The sequence below is a fragment of the Numenius arquata genome, chromosome 14 (assembly GCF_964106895.1).
Source record: "Numenius arquata chromosome 14, bNumArq3.hap1.1, whole genome shotgun sequence".
Lineage (NCBI taxonomy): Eukaryota > Metazoa > Chordata > Aves > Charadriiformes > Scolopacidae > Numenius > Numenius arquata.
Genome location: NC_133589.1, coordinates 6,667,997 through 6,691,334, shown reverse-complemented (window position 1 = coordinate 6,691,334; position 23,338 = coordinate 6,667,997). Strand labels below are relative to the sequence as shown.

The window sequence follows — 23,338 nt, the reverse complement described above, 5'->3', positions numbered from 1 at the left end:
CTGGCTTTCGGAGGCAATGGGAGACTTGCCACTGCCGCAACCGGGCCAAGCGCTCAGCCAGGAGATCAAAGGTACATTTTTTGCTGGAAAGTTTAGCTTGGACGGGTCGTTTGGATTTCGCTGGTGCTCTGTTCACTGAATTCTGCGGTGGGGGAAAAAATTTTATTTACTCTAAGATCCCGGTTTTCTCTTACAGCCATCCCCATCTGTCTTTGAGAATTATGTCTCAAGTTTTCCTCCTTATGAACTGCTCGTGCAGCTTTAGACTTGGTTGGGAACTGGAGCAACTGAAGGTTGGAAGGGTTTCCCCCCGGTTTTGTTGCTGGAAAACGCTCATCCAATGTGTCCTAATTGGTATTGTTCAGTATCGTGAGTCTCAAACTGAAATCCAGATAGAATTTATTTGGTTTTGGTTTCATTGATTTGAATAGCTAAAAATGTTTGAATGGCAGCCAACCAATGCTAAATATCTTCTTTTTTTCTCCCAAAGCATTCTTGCCCAGTCTCAGGGAGTTGTCACTAAAACTATTTTTAATTGGCATATTTTTTAATTCATGATGTTTTGTTGGAAAATAGTCATCATTTGTTTGCTCATAGAGGGAGGAAGAAATTCTGGTCTTGGGGAAAGTGATGAAAATCCAAGTAATTTCACTGACCTCACTAAAATTATTTTGGAATTATGTGTGGGAGAAGTTATCCTCTATAGCCTGAATGCTCTCATGTCACTTGTAGGCTCCAAAAAGGAGCACTTTCTAGCTCTATAGTTTGAGGCAAGCTAAAGAGCAGGCTGAGGGCTTTAAAATCTTAGGCAATCAAGGCCTGATCTTCAAAAAAGCAAGGTAGAATATGACTGTGCAGACAAAGGGAAGTGAAGAAAAAAAGACCCGTGTCAGTGTTTTCAAGCAGCAAATTCCTGTACGGACATCTTATTCTGACTTTTTGCTAGAAAAAAGGTGGAAGGAATAGTTTTTGGCATACATTTCTTTGCAAACAATTCGCTTCTATCCAGAAGGTCTTAGATTTCAATTGTGGTGCTTAATTTTTGCTAAAATTCTTGGATGGCCACCTGACGTGAGCTGATTTCAGTGCACGGGCTGGCGCCGACGGCTTGCTTTCCTCTCCGGGTCGTGCCGGCTTGCCTGCGTTGCGTGACGTTCCTGCTCCACCCTTGCGCGAATGTTGCAGAAGGGATTAATTAGCATTGAAATAGTTATGAATTGAGCTTGCTGATGAACGGGCATCCAGGCCCTGCCTTGAGGAGCAAGGTCGCTGCCTTCCCCCAGCACGGACCACTGCAGAAATGCCATGCTTGCTGCATTCGCGCCCTGCGGATGCCATTCACTCCCTGCCTGCGGGGAAGGCTGGGTCTGTTTTTAAGCAGTTTCATGTGAATTCATCAGAGAGAACAGGGAGACTTTGTTGTCTTGAGAGCAGCTGCTGTTTCAAAACACCATCCTTCCTGGACTGCTGGAAAGGGCAGCACTTGCATGTCCCACATAGTTTTACACCTGAAAGAAAGATTTTTTTTTTTTCTTCTCTGCCGGCAACAGGGCTTTCCTCGTGCAGACGAGAGCTGTTGGCATCCTCACCCGAGCTCTTGATGCGTGGTCCCATCTGCTCACGCAGTCATTCGGTGCCTGAGCTGCCCACAGGCACACAAGCATCGTTTATGTTGCTGCTGTGTGGATGCACCAGCCTCAGGTCTCAATGTCTTCCCTGGACCAAAGAAGCCAGAATTAGCATGGATTAGGCAGGAACTAGCCATGGTTCATGTTCATTTTCATTTTAAAATAAAATGCCGTGTTGCTGCATTTTCCTGCGCTGCAGGAGGTCACTGTGCTGCTCAGAGTGAGGAAATCCCACTGAAACCGCCCTGGGAGGACTCCAGCACTGGGGACAAGGAGGGGGGAGACAGAGGGTAAAGTGAGAGATGAACAATGACTCCCCGTCGTGGTGATGGGCAGAAATTTAGATTAAATGTCCCTCAACACACTGAGCACCTGTTGGCTGCATCAGCACCTGCATTACTTCTGCTAAAGATGCCCATCATTACTCCATCAGCACTCCCGATTCGCAGCCAGTTCAGGTATCAGCCAAAGCCGCTGAACAGTGAATACCTTTAATAATTTGCTGCTTTTAAAGCATTCAGTCAGGCCAATTACATAAAATTACAGGTCTGCCCTTTTCATTTTACAGATTCTTTTTGTCCTAAGAATGTATAAATATTCAATGACCTCACTCAGTAAATGCTGTAGGCAGTGTAAAACTCAGAGAGCAAATATTTTCATATTGCTCTAGCTTTGAGGATCCTTTTGAAGATGATTTCTGAAACGTCCCTGCTAGTGCTGGACGGAGACTAGCTTCCCAGGCATGCAAACGATACTGATCGTCACGTAACAAATTGCTAAGTGAATTACGAAATGGCATTTGCACTCCTTGACCATGCCAATGAGTGTAATTTAAATAAATCCATTCATGAAGGCCTAATTAGCAGGGACCATGCAATTTGCAGCCATATATGGGAAGTCTCTGGTAATCACAGATTGAATCTGGCAGAGTGCTAAGTGCTGTTGAAGTGCTGGAGAGTTATAATCGCTCAGACCTTTCAGGGATCAAGCAGTAGATCAGGAAAATACTGAATTAATATTGTTGCCTTCCTGCAGGGGCTGGTGCTAGCACTGGAGAGCGGAGCAGGTCCTTGTGTGGTGCATGGCCCTCAGGAAACTGCTGCTGGTCCTTCTCTTGCCTCTGTTTTTCCAGCTGTCAAGGGGAGATAATGATGCTGATCTCTTTTAGAGACCGCTTTGAGGTTGATGGAGGAGGAAAGCTTGAGTAAAGCTGAGTACAAGTTGAGTAACTTTTGTTTTTGCAGGCTCTCTTCAGTGTTTATATTACAAATTCCTAACTTGGGAGAATCAGCTGACATGGTAAATTAGCAGGAGACATTCAGGTTAGACATTGGTTTATTATAAGTACCAATAAAGATGTTATTTGTTTACAGTAACTGCAGGAGTCCAAACTGCTGACTGTCCCCCATTGTGCCATGTGCCGTCCGAGTGGCAGAAGTCACAGCATCACTGTGAGACAGGTACATCAATCAGATGAATTCTCATCTCAGCATCTACAACTTAGAAATTCGGCATCTAATCACATCTTCCAGGGAAGTAACTCTGGTCTCATGTCCGCTGCCTTTCTGCCTGTGGCCAGATGGGTGCATCCCTTCATGCTGGCCCTGATAACATCTCCCTAGCAGGAGCTATCATGGGAAAGCAAAAAGCAGCTTTTTTTTTTTTTTTCAAAATGTAGATGCATTGAAAATGGGAGTGGAACTAAACCACAAAGCAAAACCACCCGATCATTAGACATCTGCTGAGGCTACAGGGACGGCAAGGAGCAGCACACAACAGCATCCTTGTTCTGGTGGCTTTGAAACAAAACAAAGCTTGTGGCCCTGGGCTGGGGATGCCGCCAGCGTTGGGTTTCACCTGCGCTTTGTGATGGTGGGAGAAAAGCAGATCAACCTGGACAAAACATAATGAAAGTGGTGACTGGGTTGGGCAGCAGTGCAGGATCCCACTTGGTTCAGTGAGGCTCTATTTAAGCAGGTGCTTATGTCCCACCAAAACCTTGCTGAGATACTAGACAAGCTCAACGCCTGCAATCCCATGGTCTGTGATCCTGCTTTTATCACCCTCTGCAGCAGTGGAGACCCCACAGATATAATTTCATATTTTTTTTTCCTGGTTTACCTTACAGTCACGGTGGTAGGAATAAGACCTCTACCTTTGCCATCATCTTCCAGCTACTGTACAAGTTCTCCTTCCCATTAGGTTAGGATCCCATCGCCATGTTTGTCTTCTGCTTGTTCATTAGCTTGAGATAATTAGCATTAACTTGAGATAATTAAAACAACAGAACTAATAAAAAAATTACTTCATTCTGTTTACTGGAGACTTCAAACCTATGGAACAAAGTTAGATCCATGGATCATACTGTATAAAAGGTGACCTAAAAAAAAAAGCCACCAACCCACCCAGGCTGTCAGTTCTCTGGCATGCCGTTTGTCATCAGCACAGTGTAATTATCATGGGCTTTAGTGACACAATAAATATGAGAGCACAGGTGGTATCCATTTTCAGCTGTTTAATTGAAGAAGTGAAAGATCCTGTAATATAGAGTCAACACAGAGAATTTGTCAGGCTACACTAAAAACTTCAATAGCCATGACCTTGAGGCTATAAAATTATTCATCAAGAGCAAAATTTTTTATGGTACAGAAGTGAAGTGTATCGATTTTATAAAAAAATAATTTTATATGCAATATAAATGGACAAAATGGCTCATTCCAGTCTTCTCCATGGCCTGAAAACCCAGGAATTCTGTGTACAAATCAATACAAATAATATCTTAAACCATAAATTTTGATTCATTTGTAAAATACAGGCTGCATTTTTTTTTCCCTTAGAGCTACCACAAAAAAAAAAAAAAAAAGAACTTAGGTAATGGTTACTCCAGAGCTTTCTGAAACTTACTTTGTCTTGCTGGTGTGTTGTGCATTTATAAGTGTAGCAGAATAAGTTTGACTTTAGACTCCAGGGCTGCTGTTTTGTCCAGCGTTAAGTCCAGGGACTTGAGACCTGTTAGCGATCCTGGTGAATGCATTTGGTTAGGAAGAAAATCTTCCGGGGCTTGCCACAGAGTAGCACTGCAAGAAAATACAGAAATTTTGTTAGAACAGTAAGCAAAAGATGCAATCAGGTGGTTTAAATTAACATCCTTCCCGGGAAACCTGGTGTGTGTGGGGATGAAGCTGCTGCCCCGGCGGTGGCGATGGGGCAGTGATGGCGGGGGACTCAGGAAAGCCCCACAGATCAGCAATGTGCCCTTGTTGCCAAGAGGGCCAATGGGATCCTGGGCTGCATAGGGAGGAGTGTGGCCAGTAGGTGGAGGGAGGTCATTCTCCCCCTCTACTCTGCACTGGTGAGGCCACAACTGGAATACTGTGTCCAGTTCTGGGCTCCCCAGTTCAAGAGAGACAGGGAACTACTGGGGAGAGTCCAACACAGGGCAACTAAGATGATTAAGGGATTGGAGCATCTCCCTTACGAGGAAAGGCTCAAAGACCTGGGGCTCTTTAGCTTGGAGAAGAGAAGGCTGAGGGGAGACCTTATCTATGTTTACAAGTACCTAAAGGGTGGGTTGAAGGATGATGGAGCTGGACTCTTTTCAGTGGTTTCCAGCGATAGGACGAGGGGCAACGGGCACAAACTGGAACATAGGAAGTTCCATTTAAATATGAGGAGAAACTTCTTTATGGTCAGGGTGACAGAACCCTGGAACAGGCTGACCGGGGAGGTTGTGGAGTCCCCTTCTCTGGAGATTTTCAAGACCCACCTTGATGCAGTCCTGAGTAGTGTGCTCTAGGCAATCCTGCTTCAGCAGGGGAGTTGGACTAGATGATCTCTAGAGGTCCCTTCCAACTCTGACAATTCCGTGATTCCATGATCAGAGGACTCACAAAAAGCAAAACCCAAGCTCTGCACTCTCGGCTCTCAACCTGATGCAGGGCTCACTGACTGAAACCGAAGCTGATGGTGCCGTGCTCTGAGCTGATCCCTCTGGCCTGAGCGCTCGTCCACAGGTACGTGAAAACCACAAGACTCTGAATTTATGGTGGGGTTTTTTTGGCAGCCCCAGGGCTGTGGCCGGTACCTGCCGCACGGAGCCCTTGCCACCCTCAGGCCTATGCTGTCCTTTGAAGGAGGGTCACTCACAGAGAGAGGGCATGGAGTCCTTTTCCCGCCCACGGCACTCACCGCCATTTTGTCTCCCCATCCCGAGCACCTCACCAGTTCCGTTCAGGGCACTCCTGTCCCGGCTGGTCTGTGTCTCCCCTGACCCCTCATGCCTGTGGTAAGGGCTCCTGCCTGCCCAGCCTCCAAGCTGATGCTGTCCCTGCCTGTGTAGGATGGCTGCTATTCATGTTGCTTGAGTTTGGGCAGGGAAAGAAATGAGGATAATGATGGGCCCACACAAGAAAAATCTCTTTGCAGTGTAGAGCTAGGCCTGGCTTCAGGGGTGCTAGCTCCTCTGGTGCCAGACACTGATTTGGGATGGAGTGGCAGTGCCAAAAGCTTTATACTTTTATTTATTGTGATTTCCATCTTGTCCTGTCTCTCAGGAGAAGGTCTGATCCTGGGCGGTGGTGAAGGTTCCTCAGCTGCTCTCAGGAGCTCATCCCCTGCCTCTGAGGGGTGAGTGCATGCTCCAACTTCCTCTGTCACGGCCTGTAGTGTTTTAAATCCTAAATTACCTCTCTAATAATCTTCCTCCAATACATGTGTTCCCAGTGCTGTTATCTTTAAGCTGATTCAGCTGTGGTATGAGGTATGTCATTTAACAATATTTAACTCCTTTTGAGGCAAGAATATTAACGTGCCTTGGAGGGATAGTTGAGGTGACTTTCCTACATAAGTGAACGTGAATTCTTCCATATAATGGGATGGGAATAGGTTTGAGGGCTCCATTTTTCAGTAGGTTTTTTGTAAGGCAAATTTGGGATATCTTTCTGTGAGAGTTTAGTTTGGAATGCTCTTTTAGAGAAATTGCTTTATTCTCAGATAAATGCTTACATTTTTGAAGTCTAGGTTGTCTTTTCTAGTGTGCTCAGCAGATCATTATACTAATGCCCAATGAAATAGTTAACAATTCTCACACAAGGTGCCAGGTATAAAGACTGTGAAAGCCATTCAGGACTTTTGTTATAAAGTTTGAACAGGCATCCTCTGAAAAATGTCAGCAGTTCTCTCATATTAAAGGTTATTACGATTTGGACAACTTGATGATTCCTTTTACAAAAAAAAATAATAAATAGAATCTGACAACTATTTGCTAAATATCAGTAATGTCTCTGAGGGTACCCATGAAATAATAAGAGGTATTCAGATGGGCTAACAAAGCGTCCATGGCCCGACTTTGGCATCAATAGAGAGGACCTGAGTCCTGAGAGTGCAGTAGCTCACAGGGATGGGCAGTAATGCTTTGTTGGCAGCCTGAAAATAACTGATTTTTAAAAATTTTATTTTAATAAATTCAAATATTTGCTACTTTGAGGAAGGAATGACTTCACATTTTAAAGTAGTTTAATATTAAGTCCAAAACGTCAATTAAGGTGGTTTGCAAACCAATGCTTTTCTTTCCTCCCATGTAAATGGCCTTTTATATACGAACTGCCTCATTAAATTCAGTTGGACTTCTCAGACAGGAGAAGGAGGGTAAATATTTTTCAGAGGCTGGTGCTAATGGAGTCTTTTAATGCTGAATAAATAAATAAATAAAAATTACAGACCTTTATTTGAGAAGCATAGGTAGAGTAGTTATAGTAAAATTCATAACTTACTTTGCCAAATACAAACAATAAAGAATTGTCTACTTCAGATGGCTTGAAATGCTTTTTATTGAAAACAGATGCTATTTAGGTCAAAACATTTATATTAAAAAATAACTTGTTATTCTCACTATGAATAGTTTTAAGTTATTTGTTCAGATTAAAAAAAAATATCTAAATTAGTTTTCTCAAGTTACAGATAAAGAATGGCTTATTCTAGTTCAACACGGGACTTTGTTGCACTTTCAGATCTGCATCCAAATCTTGCTCGTCCTGTAAGTCTCATAGACATAGTACTTTTGTTCTCAAATGAAATTGTATATGACTGTATTATATTACTGCAAAATTATGTAATTGATGTGTATTTAGATACTAATAGCATTAGTATAATTGTTAGATATAAAGGACCTTACCTTCTTTGTGTATAAACCAGCAAAATGAAAATTGATGCTGCTGTTGTCCATAGTATGTGGATACCACAATTGTAGATATTGACTGGACAATTCAATGTCTGAAAGTATCAGAGGCTTCTTTGTAATGTTTTAAATGGATGCTGAGTTAGTAAAGACATGTACAGAGTCAGCATTATGTAGTCACAATACATTTGTAACCTACAGGAGTCTTTCACTACAAGCTATGAACGTAGGGCCCAATCCTGCAGCCTTCGCTTGTGTGCTCAATCTCTCTGAGCTAAACATTGAAACAAAACTCTTGTTGAATGGTAGGGTGTTTTAACTGGATAAAAATCTCACAATTGCATGTCAGATAGGGTCTTTTCTGTTTCCTTAGAACAAAAAGCAGGTTTTGCAGTTGTCCGTTTGTAAGGAGCTGAGAATTTTGCTCGTGGGAGTCCAGGAGAGTAGGAGGAACCAAAAAATAAATAGCAAAGCTTTGTAGTTAGTAGATTCATATGCATGTTTGAGTTTGGTTTTTGCTGTTGTTGTCCTAATAATGAGTGAGGACCATCACCACTGGAGGAGTAACTGAACAAGTGAGTGTGCTGTAAAACTCAGTATTTTCCTCTTTTGGGTTTTAGATGGTTGAATAAAAAATAAAAAGTCTGGGAGAGTGCAGTTTTTCATTCTTTGCTCTCCAAGATGATGTTTTAATATGGGAGGGAGAAGGCTACATTGCTCTCTGTTGCAGTATTTCCCACTCTTCACTGTGTAGCCCAACCAGCGATAATGTGTCTTCCCTGCTGGGAGCTGGAGCCCGGAGAACAGCAAGGCAGCACTTCCACATGGATGCACTGCGGGCTGTGGTGCGGTGCTACAGCCCTGACTCTCCATGCAACGTAAAGTAGATGCTCATCTACAGAGCTGTATGCCCCATGCAAGTCCTGACACTTGTGAAGAGGGTGAAAACAAGTTTTCCTGTTCCTGCAGATTTTTATTGGGGGGGGGGGACACAACACAATTTAGCCCTTTTTTCTCATTTATTTTAAACAAGTAAAAGAGAAATCTCAGAAAAAGGATGAACTAGGAGAAGGAGTTTTATATGTTCTCACAGTGGTGTTGTATATTCATTCCAACTTTTTATAACTCCTGGTCTCCAGCAAAGCCAATTTAATCTGTGATTCACAGTTACTCTCAAATAGAGTGATCCAATAACTCAGTCAAAAGCTTTTATTTTACAAATAAAACTAATCTTGAGTATTGCAATTAGCAACACATAGTAAATAAAGTATTTTTATAAAAAACTAATTCACTAGTATTTCATGACAGAATGATCAGTAGGTGTTTAGGACATTAAAAAAGCTGAGCATGCATCATCCAAAGTATCAAAATGCCATATTTTTTTACTTTGTATTTATTCTTTAACAGTGAAATAGATCAAAGTCTCAGAGACTTGCAGCGTGTTAATGCTGTAGTCTTGTGATTTGGTTGAGTGGCCTTAAGCAATGCTCTGCCAAAAAAGGCAGTACAGCCGGCTTCCTCATTGCAGGCATGTTCCGCTCCTCCTCTCTTGGTGAAACTAGTGCTTGTGCAGTTGCACAATAAGCTGACCAAGGAAATGGAAGTTTTTCTATCCTCTTTCTCCCCCCACCCCACCCCCCAAAATAGTTTCCAGCCAGATCACTTCCTTCTGCCAGCTTGCTGTGCAGGCTTAGTGCTAATATGAGAGGGGTGACTACATTCGCAGCAGGGACAGGGGAGGTCTCTTTTGGAAACTGCAGATTTACACCAGCTTAATTCATGTGAAGAGTCATCATTAATGTTAGTTCTTCCGACTGGTGGTGAGATACAGGGTATGTTGTACTCTGATTTAATTGAAATGTTTGGTTTTTAAGAAACAAAGCCAAAACTAGAACACTAAAATCCTAATCTAAATTACTGCATGTTGAGGACAGATAGAAAACATTCTGTTAGATAGATTGGAAGAATTAGGATGTTACAGTGTTGTACACATACATCCTCTCAATGAGTTTGTTTCCACCAGTGTAGGATAAGACAGTTACCTTGCTCCATCTAGTGATTCAAAGGAAACTGGGAACATGAGATCTAATTTTTGAGCACGTCAGTATCATTACAGGGAAGTCAGTCTGTTTGCATTGCTTTGTGAACGGATGCAAAATTCAGCCTGTGTTGATTCTTAAATTGTTACACTGCCCATTGCTGCTTCCTGCTGGGGTTCCCCTGCTTGAATGAGAAAGTCGGGCAGTACTGTGAGTAAGGGCACATGTGAAGTGGAAGAGATGTGGGACACTCCGTGTTTTGAAAGACCCTTGCAGTATTGCAATGTCAGTCCCTCCTTCAGGTCCTTGCTACCATCCCAGCTTTCACTGCTTACCTCTTAAATTCCCAAACTAGCACTGCAATACTCTTCTCTCGCACTGAAGAGGACCATTTAAAAAAAAAAAAAAACAACAACACAAAACCAAACCAAAACACTACCACACAGCTATACTTTTTATATATATATACCTTCCTCTGTGTGTTTGCTCCTAGTAGTTGTGTTTGACAGCTGAGATGGGGGTACTTTTGCATGATAAAGGTTTAGTGAAGCAGAATAAGATAAATTTTGTTTTGAATCATCTAAAAAGTTCATTGCCTAAGCTCCCTTTGTAGTTGGTTGAGAGACAGACAGCACGAAAGCAGCACCTGTAGAAATGTACGTTGCTTAGATGAGGATAGGATAAATGGCCCTTCCTGTGGATGTACATGTGTGTATCTCGGTGCTGACAGCAGGGGAAACCTTGGACGCTTAACTGTAAAATAAATCCTGTTCAGAGTTTTCATGGTGCATTTAAGGAGATCTGAGACCTGTGTGGAGAGCGTGAAAGAAAAATATTGCTGCCTACCTGAGGAGAGATTGCTGTATAACAGCCAAAATTGTGAATGTTTTGGGTGAACTTTTGTCCTCCCATTGTCTTTAGAAACAGAAACAGATGTATTTCTTTTAATATTTTTATTAGTCACTCTTTTTTTTTTAAAGTAAAGTTGTATGTTTATGTTTTAGTCCTTAGTTCATATGGTACTATGGAATAAATAGATTAAAATGATTACCAGTCAGAAATATGTTTATTATCATCAGTAGAGTACAAGTCCATGAAATCTAATTCATCGTGTACATCTGTGTTTAATACTTGTATTCTATAATCTCTTTATTTTTTAGAATGTAATCGGTGTGGTTATTGGGAAAACAGATGTCAGAAGCTTTCCAGACAGAAAAAGTACAGTCCCTTTTAGCTATTTTTACTTCATTTTCTTATACAGTATAATTTGCCATATATGACTGAAATTAATATTTAAATGATAAACAGAGTTCTTAGTGTAAAATATATAGAATAAAAATGTGCGACAAAAAAAGAAGTGTGTGGCTAGAATCGAGATGAAAGAGCAGCATTAGTTTGGCTAAACCTTATCAATTAGAATTTCTTTGGAAAAAGTCAGTCATGGAAGCGTTGCAGGGTCTGAAGAAGATGATACCAATATGAACCTACTATCATATAGATGCTGCTGGAATAGGTTCTGGTCCCTTCATATTCATTCTCTCTTAAAACAGAACTGGTAGGGAGATGTCTTGGCACTGGCATCGTGCTGAGCTGCTCTAGTGGTGAATTTTTAAAGGAAGTCATCATCGTCACCAGAAACAGTTCTACATAGTCTGAAAATGTAGTGTTCGTATTTATGCCTCCGTGGAACTACAGTCAGACTATGCTTACTATATGCAGATCACTATACAGTTTTCATTGGTAATTTGAAAATAACATTGCATAATGCTATGTCATGGAAAGCTTTGTTAATTAGCTGTAAGAGAAAAGCGAGGACAGCATTTCTGAGACTTTGATACCCTCTTGACCATTAACTTTCCGTAGAACTGGAAACACTTTGTTTTATGCAGTTTAACCCCTTGGTACTATCTGGACAGTGACACTGCCTGTGGTCTGCAGCCTTTTGTATCATCAAAGCGGTCTTGTACACGGCCACAGCCATCTAAAGATAACCTACCAACTACAAAATTTGGGCTAGTATGTACATTCATTCATAGCGTTGCTTGATGCATTAGCCCTGTCTATGTGTTTGCCCATGCCTCAAATGTAGCATGGTACAGTTCTTTTATTTCTCTTGCGTTAGAGCGGTAAATTCATATGGTGCTACCTAAAGTTAAGTGATATATAGATGGGATGGTACAGGTACAACTACTGCGGGGGTTGTAGCCATCCCCATTCATGAACACCAGCGTGTTTACTGAACAGTCTGCTGACCTCTAGTGGTAGCCGCCAGATTGCGGGTAGTAAATTGCCAAAATCTATGAAAGCATCGAAATAATGGTTTTTATACTCGTATTCTAGATTGAAATCAAGCTGTACTAATGAATTGTAATAGTGCTCTTTATTTTTGCAGACATTGGGTCTGAAAGATACACCTTCACTTTTACTATTCGTGATTCACCGACTTACTTTATAAATGTGAATCCTTGGGGTAGAGAAGAATATATTAGATCACTTTCAGAAAGCTTTAGAGTTGGTGACTGTGGTAAGCCGGAGTTTATTCTTAACATGTTTCTGTTTGAATGTGTTTTTTTTCCAGTAAATCAGTGTTATGTGTTTGTGGTTTTGCTATATTTTTCTCTGAGGACTCAGAAAACAGTCTAATTGGAAACATCATTCAGTTATGTTAAATATAAAGAGGAAAGGAGTAAGATTTCAAGGATTTAAATTCAAAACCAGTAAATATGTCAACGAAAAGGTCAGATACAAACCCACTGAGTGCAGCCACCCAGAGCTAACCTATAGTTAATCAATCTAAATTCTTGCATTATATTCAGTTCTTATAAATTATGAAAAATAAAATCTTTGAAGTAGTTTGGTGTTTTTCTTTGTCTTCATTTAATGATAGATATGACTATGATTGTTCATCAAAACACAACAAAAATCTTGTATTTATTTACAGTATGTGCTTTTATCTTGTTAAATTAATAGAAACACTTTGCTCCCCTTGGTTGCTAGATCAGAGTGTTTGGGTAAAACTTGTGACCTCAATGAAGAGTATACACGCAAGAACTCAGCGTCATTTTGTTTCCATTCAATGTCTTGAGGACTCCAGTGGGACTTTGGCTATAATGTGAGCTGTCGGACAGATATGGTTTTCAGTATGAAAACATTTAGCAGTAGTTTCTGCACGTATCTTTTCCTTTCCAATATCAACCTTGAAAGCAACCATTTTTAAAAGCCACTTCTCTTTATATGTATCTGTATTCCGTTTTCTAACATTACTTATCAATGTTTTATTTTAGTTACAATTGAAAATCCTTTAATTCAGTCAAAGGAAGCGGAAAGAGAAGAAAAATTCAACCCTGTAACTCCTAGGTAAATTTAAAATATAAACTGGTAGATCTTTCCAGGATGACTAAAGTTAACACTTGCTTTAGTTGCCAGCCATTTGCAGCAGCATGCAATTGGTACAAGTATTTGGGGTTAGTCTGATGTAGCCCACCTTCCTCCCTGGGTTCAACCACGTACGGCCAAGTAATCTCAAAAGAGAATATATTTCTCAGAAAATGGTCTTTGGAGACTTGTCGTAAAGTAGTTATGCACTTTGTAACTAAACAGAGTAAATTTCATTCTTTGAGTAAAGCCTCCAAAAAATATTTGAAATTGATTTGATTTTGCCAAAGTGTTTTATCAGATATAACTGTTTTATGGAAGGTGTATTCTTATCAAAATCCATTCGCATGACATGTTTATCTAGAAGCTATTTTAATACGCTGTAATGCTCTTTGTTACTCATTTGGTAAAGTATTGTCATTTGTTTTGTATCATGCAATGTATATATGTTGTCTTTCAGTGTAGTCTCTAAAATGAACACTTTGAACATTGCAAGTCTTAATTTAGATATGTTTTAACTTAACTTACATATCTAAGATGCAGATGTTAGGTAAAGATAGCCTAATACACCTGTTCCTTAATTAGAGTTTCTTTCCTAATTGGTCATATTCTAGTACTTTTAATTATATGGCTGTTAAAGGAGAAGCCGCTGCCTGAGCATTCACCCCCCATCCAAGGAGTCACACACACACCACCCCAGTCTGCCACTGCCCGGAGCAGGGTCCCTTTCCAGTGGGTGACCTTAGGGAGCCCATGGGGGTCTCTTTCCACTCCTCACACATGCACAAACACGTACTTGCGGGTGCGCTCCCTCCTTCAGGTTCAACCCTAGGTTTCCTGCAGCAGAGTCTCAGCTGTTGGATTTTATAAAAATAAATAATTTAATTGAAAGGCTCAGCAGGAGGGTCAGCCCGGGCTGGGTGTCCCCAGAGAGTGACATTGAACAAAGAAATCCCTGGGTAATGACACCCCTGTGATCTCCACACCTGACCCTCACATGCTCTTCACACATCTTTTAGTCCAATGGTGATTTTTGGTCTGGGGTCTTCTAACACCTTCTTGGATTCCTTTATTGTGTCCAGGCAGGCTGGCCGTTGGCTGCTCTTACCTTGATGACTGGCAGTTTCTGCTGAGGGTTGTCTCCTCCCTATCTTCTGGTTTGTGCTTCTTGTGCACCTGCGCTCACTGGCAGAACACGGGGAACTGAAAAATCCCAGACTTAGGGAAAACGCTACCAGAACATCAGTGTGTTATTGACATTTTTCATATACTAAATGACTAAACACAGCACTGAACCAGCTGCTAGGAAGATTACTAAGAAAATTAACTCTATTGCAGCCTAAAGGCTTCGGTGAATCTTGCCACTTGTGCTAACTAAAGTTAGGCAAACAGCATAAATCACACCATGTTATAAACCTAAGTGATTTAAATGAATTAAAACTTACTTATTTAAGCTAAACAACTAGTACCTCTCAACAATGGCAGTAATAAGAATTTTGCATATGTGCACATTAAATTGGCAAGTTAGAAGTTTTGTGTTCTTGCTTGTTCATCATCTCTAAGCTTTGTAGCAATACATAGCTGTAGTTGTCTCGCTACTTACTTCCTGGCTAAACAGAAAGAAGTAAAAGAAAAAATGTCGGATATAAACTTCACTGAGGAAGAGAGATCCTCTCTAAATCTACAGATTTCATAAACATTTGTAAAATAAATTTATACTGAATACACTGAATGTATCTTATTTCCACTGGCTAATAGTACCTTATAAATATACTTAGGTCATCGGACTATTCCTTTTGAAAGCACCTGACAAAATCCAGTCTGACTGTAGTAGTGTCTTATTATGTCCTGATGCCAAATCCTAGTTACCTGGTTTACAGACATTTCAGAACTTATTTTATTTTTAGTGATTGATAAGGTCTGAAAGATTTACAAATATGTATTGTACATACATACGTTGCCAGTATTTCAATTCTAATTAAGTATAAAGTACACAATAAGTCTTCCTTAAGAGTATATAATTTTTAAAAAATAATTTTAGAACTAATTCATTCAAACTTTTCCATAGCTTTAGAGAAAACAGTAGAGGAATAAATCAACAGTTATTTTCTCATGTGAATTAACATTTTACGCTGTTAATATATTGGTGAGTGAAAGATTGATCAATGTGATTTGTTTTGTGCATATTACCTAGTTGCTACAAATTACTGCTCAGTGAAAATCATTCCGTGGTCAAAACTTCTTCCTGTTATGAAACGGACACCAAACTACTTTCTCTGTTGCATCTGCCTGTCAAGGACCCTCAGGATTATTATTCACTGGGTGATATTATTGCAAATGGACAAAGCCTCGATGGAAGAATCCTTAATGTGCTTGCAGCTGTAATGTCAGTAAGTGAAGAAGCCACAACAGAGTAGTGTTTCTCTACTGTACTGTGGGTAACTTAATTGACTTAAGTGTGAACCTTTGGGGACTGATAGTGGAGAGGAATCACTGGTTTTGTTTGTTTTCTTAGCTTGGCAGTCACTTCAGCTGAGTTACAATAATCACAAGAGCTATTTAAGACTTTCATCAACATGACGGGGGAAATTAAGGGAATGGAAATGTCCTGCATCAGTTGTCTTTTTGAAATCATGCATGTGCAAGCAGTAGATAACTTGAAAATGTGTAAACTGCAGATTTTTATAAAATAAAATATGTCACTTTTTCTTGAAATAAAATTACTGTTGTTAAACCTCTAGTGGTGTACATGGGTTGGGTTGGGTTGGTTTATTTTAGTGTTCTATAGGGTATTTTCCCCCCTTATTTAACTCTTCTGTTTTCTAGGTTATCGCTTTTATTCTCCTAGCAGAGGAAAAGTGACTGCTTCTCTTTCTCCTTAAAGGTTGGGGAACCAAAGTATTTTATGACTTCAGACAAAAGAAAAGGTCAGAGGTGTGAAGTAAAGCTGTATGATGAAACAGAGATGTCTTTCCCAATAGTATGGTAAAACGCTTTTTAATTCACTAAAATACACAAATTAATGCAAGAGTAGGTAAAGAAATTAACTATAATACGTACTGTTATAACAATGTCTCTTAGTTTAAATGTATTGTTATTCGGGTGGCAACTGTGATAAGGCAGCAATAAGCAACAGAGGCTTAAAAAAGAGAATCATTAGAGCGGCTGTATATATATTGTCTAGTTTTATGACTTACTGACAGACTGCTAGCTCATGAATGGCAAAATGCAGCTCAGTTCCAAATAGTTACATTAATGTGGAAATTTGAACTAATTCAGGAAATGGCATTTAAAAACAGCTGCAGAGGCAGTACATTTCTCCACAAACTTGGGAGGGGCGGGAAGAGGAGCATGCTTCATTTTTAAAGCCAAGCAGAATTAATAAGTAGAATGGAAATAGGTTGAAATAGTTTTTAAATGTTTAAAATAGCACATTTTGATATTACTTTGTCCGTATTTTCAAACTCTATCCTATTTACAAACATGACTACATCCATACCACTTACGCATGTAAACAGTGATTTGTTTACACGGAAACATTTGCGTTTTGCCCATAGTTTGTTCAATAAACTCGTGGCTTATCTACGTGCAAGGGTATGTGGGTATTCATTTGCACTGGGTTTGCCGTCCGTTGATCGAAATGCTCTTTGTTCCCTGGATAGGAGTAGCAGGATAGCATTGCACTCTGTGTCTTGAATTAGAAACTGTATTATCATTCAGTGTAATGTTTAACACAGTTAATGTATACACATGGACGCTAATAAGCAGCTATGGTGTGAAGTTTTCTAGCCTTTGAGCTGCCAGTGATGTTAATTTGCAGCAGCAGCTCTGATACTCTTGTTTCAGTGCTGGTAGGTCGTGATAGAGGGCTGTAGACTTCAGGAGTCCGCAGAAGCAGAGAGCAGGTGGTGTTATTGTGGCTACCCTGAACACTGCCTTTTGCGTTTTCATGGAGCTGTAGGTAGAGGCAAAGATTCAGGAAACCCTTGAGCAACAGCATTGTAGTGAAGATATTTCAGAGGCCATCAGTGAAGAAGCGGTTGAGCAGTGCTAGATGTAAAGTAAATATCTTAAATCTTTTTCCAAGGATTAAGGAAAAAAAAACCACCAGAACAAAACTGTTTTGGCAGTATTCTTGCCATCCAAACTTAGGAAGAACTGAATGAGATTTTATCAAGGGATCTAACCATCAAATTATCATTTTTGAGGGATACCACTGACCTCACTCTGGTCTGATCATCCTCAGTTACAAGGACTCCAGTGTTGGAAAGCCGGCGGAACATCTGGCCTAGTGATGTGAGCAATCAGCTTGTTCCCACAGAAAAGGCTGAGCTGATAAGCAGTTACTTTAACAGTTATTTGCTTTAGTTAGAAATTACTTTTGTCAAAGCTTTGAAATACGCACAGTATTTTTCCAGGTATATTCTGCATTTAATAATTTTGAACAATCTAATAGTCCTTTATTTAATCCTGTTTGGCATAGGATAAAATAGGGATTATATTAGACCATACATAAGGCATCCTGGCTGGCTGCAAACTGGATGCCTGTAGATAATACGTGACATTTCATTTGCATGTAATAAAGAAGTTGTGTCCCCTTTGACCAATTTAATTATAACTATATAATTTAGTAGTTTAGTACTAAACAGTTTGAGTGCTGTTTCAAAAATGTTTTTATACATGAACTTTTTTTTTAACTTAGTTGGGATAATGAATCTATCCAGCTTGCACAGACTTGGATCCCACGAGAAACAGGTATAATAATCTGAGTTTTATGTTTTTACTGTAGTTCTTAATGTGATACTTACTCTACAGTAAGAGGGTTTTGGGTTTTTTTTCCGCACAGTAATATTTGCATCAGATGTGAGAATAAATTTTGACAAATTTAGGAACTGTATGACTGCAACTGTGATATCAAAAACCATCATTACAACTAATCCAGGTAAGAGCTGTTGAGGTATTGCTTTGGTATTAGCCATCATTATAGGCTGGAATGCATAAATGAATCTAATGGAGGTCTGATTTCTTCTGCTCCTTGCTTCTTGTCTGTTACGTAGTGACCAATGCTTTTGGCCTCTACTTATTTATTTATTTATTTAATTTTATCTGAGCAGCCTTCATATATTCCATGTAGAACTAACAAGTAAAGCAAAGAAGGGAAAAACATCTCTTGGCTAATTCCAAGAGACATGTTAGCGCTCTCAGAATAAAAAGTTGTAAAATATAATTGTGCCGTTATTTTTACATGTTACATTTACTAATAACTTTTTAAAATACATTTTCAAGAAACAGCAGAAGCAAATGTTCTCTTCAGCTTCATAAAGGAGAGTGCTCAATTTGGAGCTTTGCATGATAAAATGGAGGAGCAGTCAAAAGAATCTGTTAACTGTAAGCATGGATCTAAACACTTTGATTTTATTTAACTGTATAGCGTAGTTTCATAGCGCAGCTGAACTATCAAGTTCTTGCTCTGTGTGTTCATAGAAACAGAACTAAGATACAGCTGCCTGGCTGAATATTTAAAGTTTGGACAGTTGTTACTGGGGCTACCCCTTATATTATCAGTTATGTATCTTCAGGGTTGGTGACTATGCCAACTTGCAGCCTGTCTGGCATGTTCTTTCTGTCTTGAATAAGTATGAAAAATGGAGAGGGAAAGTTTTTGGCAAAAACTTGTTTTGGGGGATACAAAGGTTAAAAATTAGATATTTTCCTGATTTGAGTCCCCTTTTATTTTTTTTTGTCCCCAAATGATAAGCCTGCTTCAAAAAGAAGGTGTGTGGGGCTTTTCTGGTGCTTCAGATGAAATTCTCTCCTTTTTATCACCTTAAGATCCATTTTGGTTTTGCTCTTCTGCTCTGTTTCTTTCTCAGACGCACTTAACATGTCTTTTAAATTTTCAGTGGAGACTATAGTTGATGTCTATACTGTGGAACAGCTGAAAGAAAAAGCTTTACAGAGTGATGGGAAACTTGAACCAGTCTATGGCATTATTTATGGCTACATTTCTACACTGGACATTGATGATAATGCATCTAAAGTTATTCGCAACAGATGGTAAGCCAACTGCCTGTTTTAAATTTGTATTAAAAAGTGCCTGTCCTTCTTCCCCTGACCCAAATTAGATAGAACAATATTTTAGTCTAGTTCCAGACAAGAAATAAAAGTCCTCTGGGGGATGCCATGTGGATTCCTATTGTGTAGACTTCCAGAAGTAGCAAGGAAGTGGGGTTGGCTTTATGAAGGACTTGCTCTTTCTGGTCCTAGAAGAGAGAAGTAGAAAGAAGCCATTTCATCTCAAACAGACTTAAGAGTTTAGAAGATGAAGAATTTTTTTTAAAGATGAAAAGTCTCTTGGGAAATCTCAGCCTAGAAAACAGTTTCAAGCAAGAAGGAATTGCATATATGCATTAATTGTCGTCTTATGTTTCAGTTCAATATGCCGTTTTATAGTGAATGAAATGTCAAACACATGCACTTTCTGCAGTGACGTCTCTTCAGATTTAAAGTCAACTTTTGCAAGCTTTGACATACTCGTTGATCTGACAGATCACACAGGCACTCTTTATTCTTGTTACCTCTCTGACTGTGTAGCTGAGGAAACATTAGGCTGCACAGTAAGTAGAAATAAATGAGGTTGTTCTTATTTGATCTGAGCTGTGAAGCTTGATGAAAATTACAAATATATGTAAATGTTCTTTGTATATATGTGTGTGTGTACATCAGTTAAAAAAATTGTGTATGGATATGGATATATACACATGCAGAACTTTTTAACAAGCCAAAAGTTAGAAGTCAGTAGCTGCTAATAAGAAGAAATGTGTTAAATGTAAGAGTGAATACCCAAATCAGAATACTGCTTTATTTTAATGAATTTACACTTCTCTGAGAAAATGGCTGCAATTCCTTAATTTTGATTCTTAAACACCCTGCAATATATTCTGATTAATCTGACTGTCTTGGTTACATATATTACACCAAACACTATGTTAAAGAGGTAAAATACAGCTTAGAAATGTATTTAAAAAATGTGTAAGATGCTCTTTTCATCATCGTTTTGTTGTGGAGATACTGTTATAACTCTATGCTGAAGAAGTGTTCTGTTATGTCCTGTAACTAACAGGTCCATGAGTTCCTCGCTCTAACAGGAGACAAGACGACTGCATTGAAATGGCAACTTCTTTTGGAACGAAGCAAGATTTATTTTAAAGTTAGCATTTAACGTTAATTTAAAACAGTGGCTGTTTCCCATTCGGTAGTATATTTAGTGCTGAAAAATTCCATGTCTGTTCTGCCGAACTTTTTAAAAATAAGGCTTAGTTTTTGTACATATTCTGAATATTCCAAGTAAATAGTCTTTGTCATAATTTCGGCATTAGAGGATGTCCCTGTAGGATCAGATACACAGGCCTCTTTCAGGCAAACGGTGAAAGACACAAATTGCTCTTAGCCAATACTGATTAAGGAGCTGATACTTCAAAGGCATGTATACATGATTTAGTTGCTGACTTGTGTGGCTGTAGGTTTATAACGAATAAAGTTATAACTATCAGTTTGCAATAATAAGGCCCAGTCAAGATATGTAATAGATTGTACGGTAGAATGGGTTTCCTAAGTATATTTCATAGCTACCTGTATTTTTGGAAATAATGTGATTAGGTATGACTAAAATCTACAATTCTCCTTAAAGCAACAACAATATTAGATTCACACACCTGGAAAAATTGTTAAAAGATCTGCTATTACTTGCAATGCTCTTCACTTTTTTTCATTGCATGCTCTATACTGGACTGGATTCCCTTTTCACAGAACTGCCTGTTCGAGGACAACTCTAAACTGACTCGCTTTTATAAACTTGCCCTTCTTAGCAAAACTGTTCCTACTCTCCCATCACCCCCACTCTCTACCACTATTTCCAGGAAAAAATGAAAGTATTTTACTTTGGTAGTGACAGGTATATAGCATAAAATATGTGTGCTCATACATAAAATAATGTAAAATACATATAACCAAATCTGTCAATTAAATGTGCTGTGTGATATTTGAAAATAATATATTTCGAAATGCTATACAGCAGTGAAAACAAAAACCCTTAATTATTTTTACAGGTTACTTTGTCACCCAGTTGGAGAACCGGACTGAAAGTGAATGTTCTTTCATGCAAACCGGCAGACCCTGCAGAGGCCAGTCAGAGTTTGTTGGGAAAAGAGACTGGAAATAAGAGATTACACTATTAATAACAGCTAGGAAAAAGACTTTCTTCACTGTATTATTAGAGGTAGAATGCTGTTGTCATCGTATTTTGCGAAGTATATTGTGATGGTAAAGAAGGAATTTGCAGTACTGATACCTGTAAGTGGGCGTCTGTGTTATCTTGTTAGTTCTACTGAATTCAACTCCTTACAAGGGGGATGGAAGCTTTCTCCACTCAGTTTAGAATATATTTGAGAAAATCAGAAAGAACAGAGTATAAGAGATCTGTTGAGCTTTTCTGTTTTTAACTGCCTTGCTACTTTTGTGTTAGTTCAAAAAATAAAGACCGGCTTTGAAATATTGCCTGGGTTTGTGGTGTACATTGGTGAGTCCAAACACAGAACTTTTGGCAACTGCAGGGGCTTGGAAATAGCCATGATGTTTGCGAGGCTGTTTTTCTTTAGGGCAGACTAAGTCTTATTAGCACAGAGTAATCAATTACCAGGGACCTCTCACAACCAAACCATCAAGCTAAGACTACAAGCGGCAGAGAAGGACGGACTCTTCTTCTCCAGGATAGTTGTTGTTAGGTGAACACAAAGAACCTAGGTATGTGCACTTTGCCCTTCTCCATGTCTTTTTTCCTATTTTTAAATCTATTTCTGTCCTTCGCTTCCCCTGCAGCTGGTGTATTTGCTACAGTCACCAGTCCTCAAGTTCTGACCATATTGGGAGTTGGCCTATTTCAAATGGTGGGAAGATGCCACAGCCCTTCTCTTGCAAAGTATTTGTTAGGCTAGAACTCCTTCAAGAACTCGGATCACCACTGGTTCACTGCCTACCTGCTAAATCGTTGGTTTGTTGCTCGATTGTTGGTTTGTGTCTGTGATTGTTGGTTTGTGTCTGTGTCTGTGGGTAGGGTGGGGTGTGGTTGTGGGCGTTTGGTTTGGTTTGGTTTTGGTGTTGGTGTTCTGGGATTTTTTGGGTGTGTTTTTTTTTTGTTTGGTGGGGGGTTTTTTGTAGGTTTTTTTGTGTTTGTTTTTTTTTTTGTTGGTTGGACTCGATGATCTCAAAGGTCCCATCCAAGCAAAAATATTATGTGATTCTGTGATAAAGCAACGTGACAGAGAGAAAACTACAGAAACAGTGAATTTTGACAAAGCACCACACCAAGACTGCATCCCCCTACTCATGTGAGCGGGAACAAGGCACTAAACGCAAAAAAAAAGTTGCCAGTGTTGGGTCACTGCGTCTCTCCTGTTGCAGCAATAAACAACTTGGGAGTATGAGCTGTTATGCCCAGAAAATGTTGAAGTGAATGTTTCCATTAATTTCGATCACAACTCAGCTCAGCAATCAATACACAGGGCTGGACACCAAACTTCAAATGATGCATTGTTGCTGCTGCCGTAGACGGTAATGGTTGAGAGGTGCAAAGAAATGGAAACGGTACAGGAAGTGAATTGAATTCTTCCTCTCTCAGAATTATTCACCCTAACTTCAGGCTCTGTTGGCCTGACTTCTCTGCCTGGCCCACCTCACGGAGTTGCAGCAAACTGAGCGCACAGCTTCCCTGCGGACAGAGGCAGGCTTACACCCAGGAGCGTTCCGACTTCTACGAGCAAGTGGCTGGCTCTGTTCAGATGTAATGGCTGAAGGCTTGTTTCAGTTGGCTTCGGTTCCTTGGGCTGCCTCTTGATGAAATCTGAATTATGTCTGCAGCATTCAGGCCTCGTCACACAGAGAACTTTTACATGTGCTTTCCGTCAAGTGGAAATGCAGTGAGATGAGACGTGTGCGTGTTTGCAGGACCCACTGCAGGTGGCGTGCGGGCGCGCAGCGCTGCAGACGCACGCAGCTGGAGAAGCAAGTTGCTAGAAAAATTTCTATTTTTTTTCTGCAACATGTTCTGCTTTCTTTTTACGATA

General features: G+C 39.8%; 1 protein-coding gene across 1 annotated transcript; it reads left to right on the top strand.

Annotated features, from left to right (window-relative positions):
- Nucleotides 1–7,593: 7,593 nt before the first annotated feature.
- MEIOB (meiosis specific with OB-fold) lies at nucleotides 7,594–21,454 on the top strand. Its single transcript, XM_074158741.1, has 13 exons — nucleotides 7,594–7,662; nucleotides 11,003–11,060; nucleotides 12,235–12,366; nucleotides 13,127–13,199; nucleotides 15,412–15,607; nucleotides 16,102–16,202; nucleotides 17,920–17,972; nucleotides 18,064–18,159; nucleotides 18,504–18,605; nucleotides 19,121–19,274; nucleotides 19,651–19,834; nucleotides 20,341–20,427; nucleotides 21,326–21,454. Exons 1-13 carry the CDS (start codon nucleotides 7,594–7,596, stop codon nucleotides 21,452–21,454), a joined length of 1,434 nt encoding a protein of 477 aa, XP_074014842.1.
- Nucleotides 21,455–23,338: the final 1,884 nt, after the last annotated feature.

Excerpts from the sequence above, each read along its gene's own strand:
- MEIOB (XM_074158741.1), top strand. The coding sequence starts at position 7,594 with ATGGCTTATTCTAGTTCAACACGGGACTTTGTTGCACTTTCAGATCTG. Across the intron at positions 13,200-15,411 it reads TTCAACCCTGTAACTCCTAG|TTGCTACAAATTACTGCTCA; the intron begins GTAAATTTAAAA and ends CATATTACCTAG. Across the intron at positions 18,160-18,503 it reads CATCATTACAACTAATCCAG|AAACAGCAGAAGCAAATGTT; the intron begins GTAAGAGCTGTT and ends TACATTTTCAAG.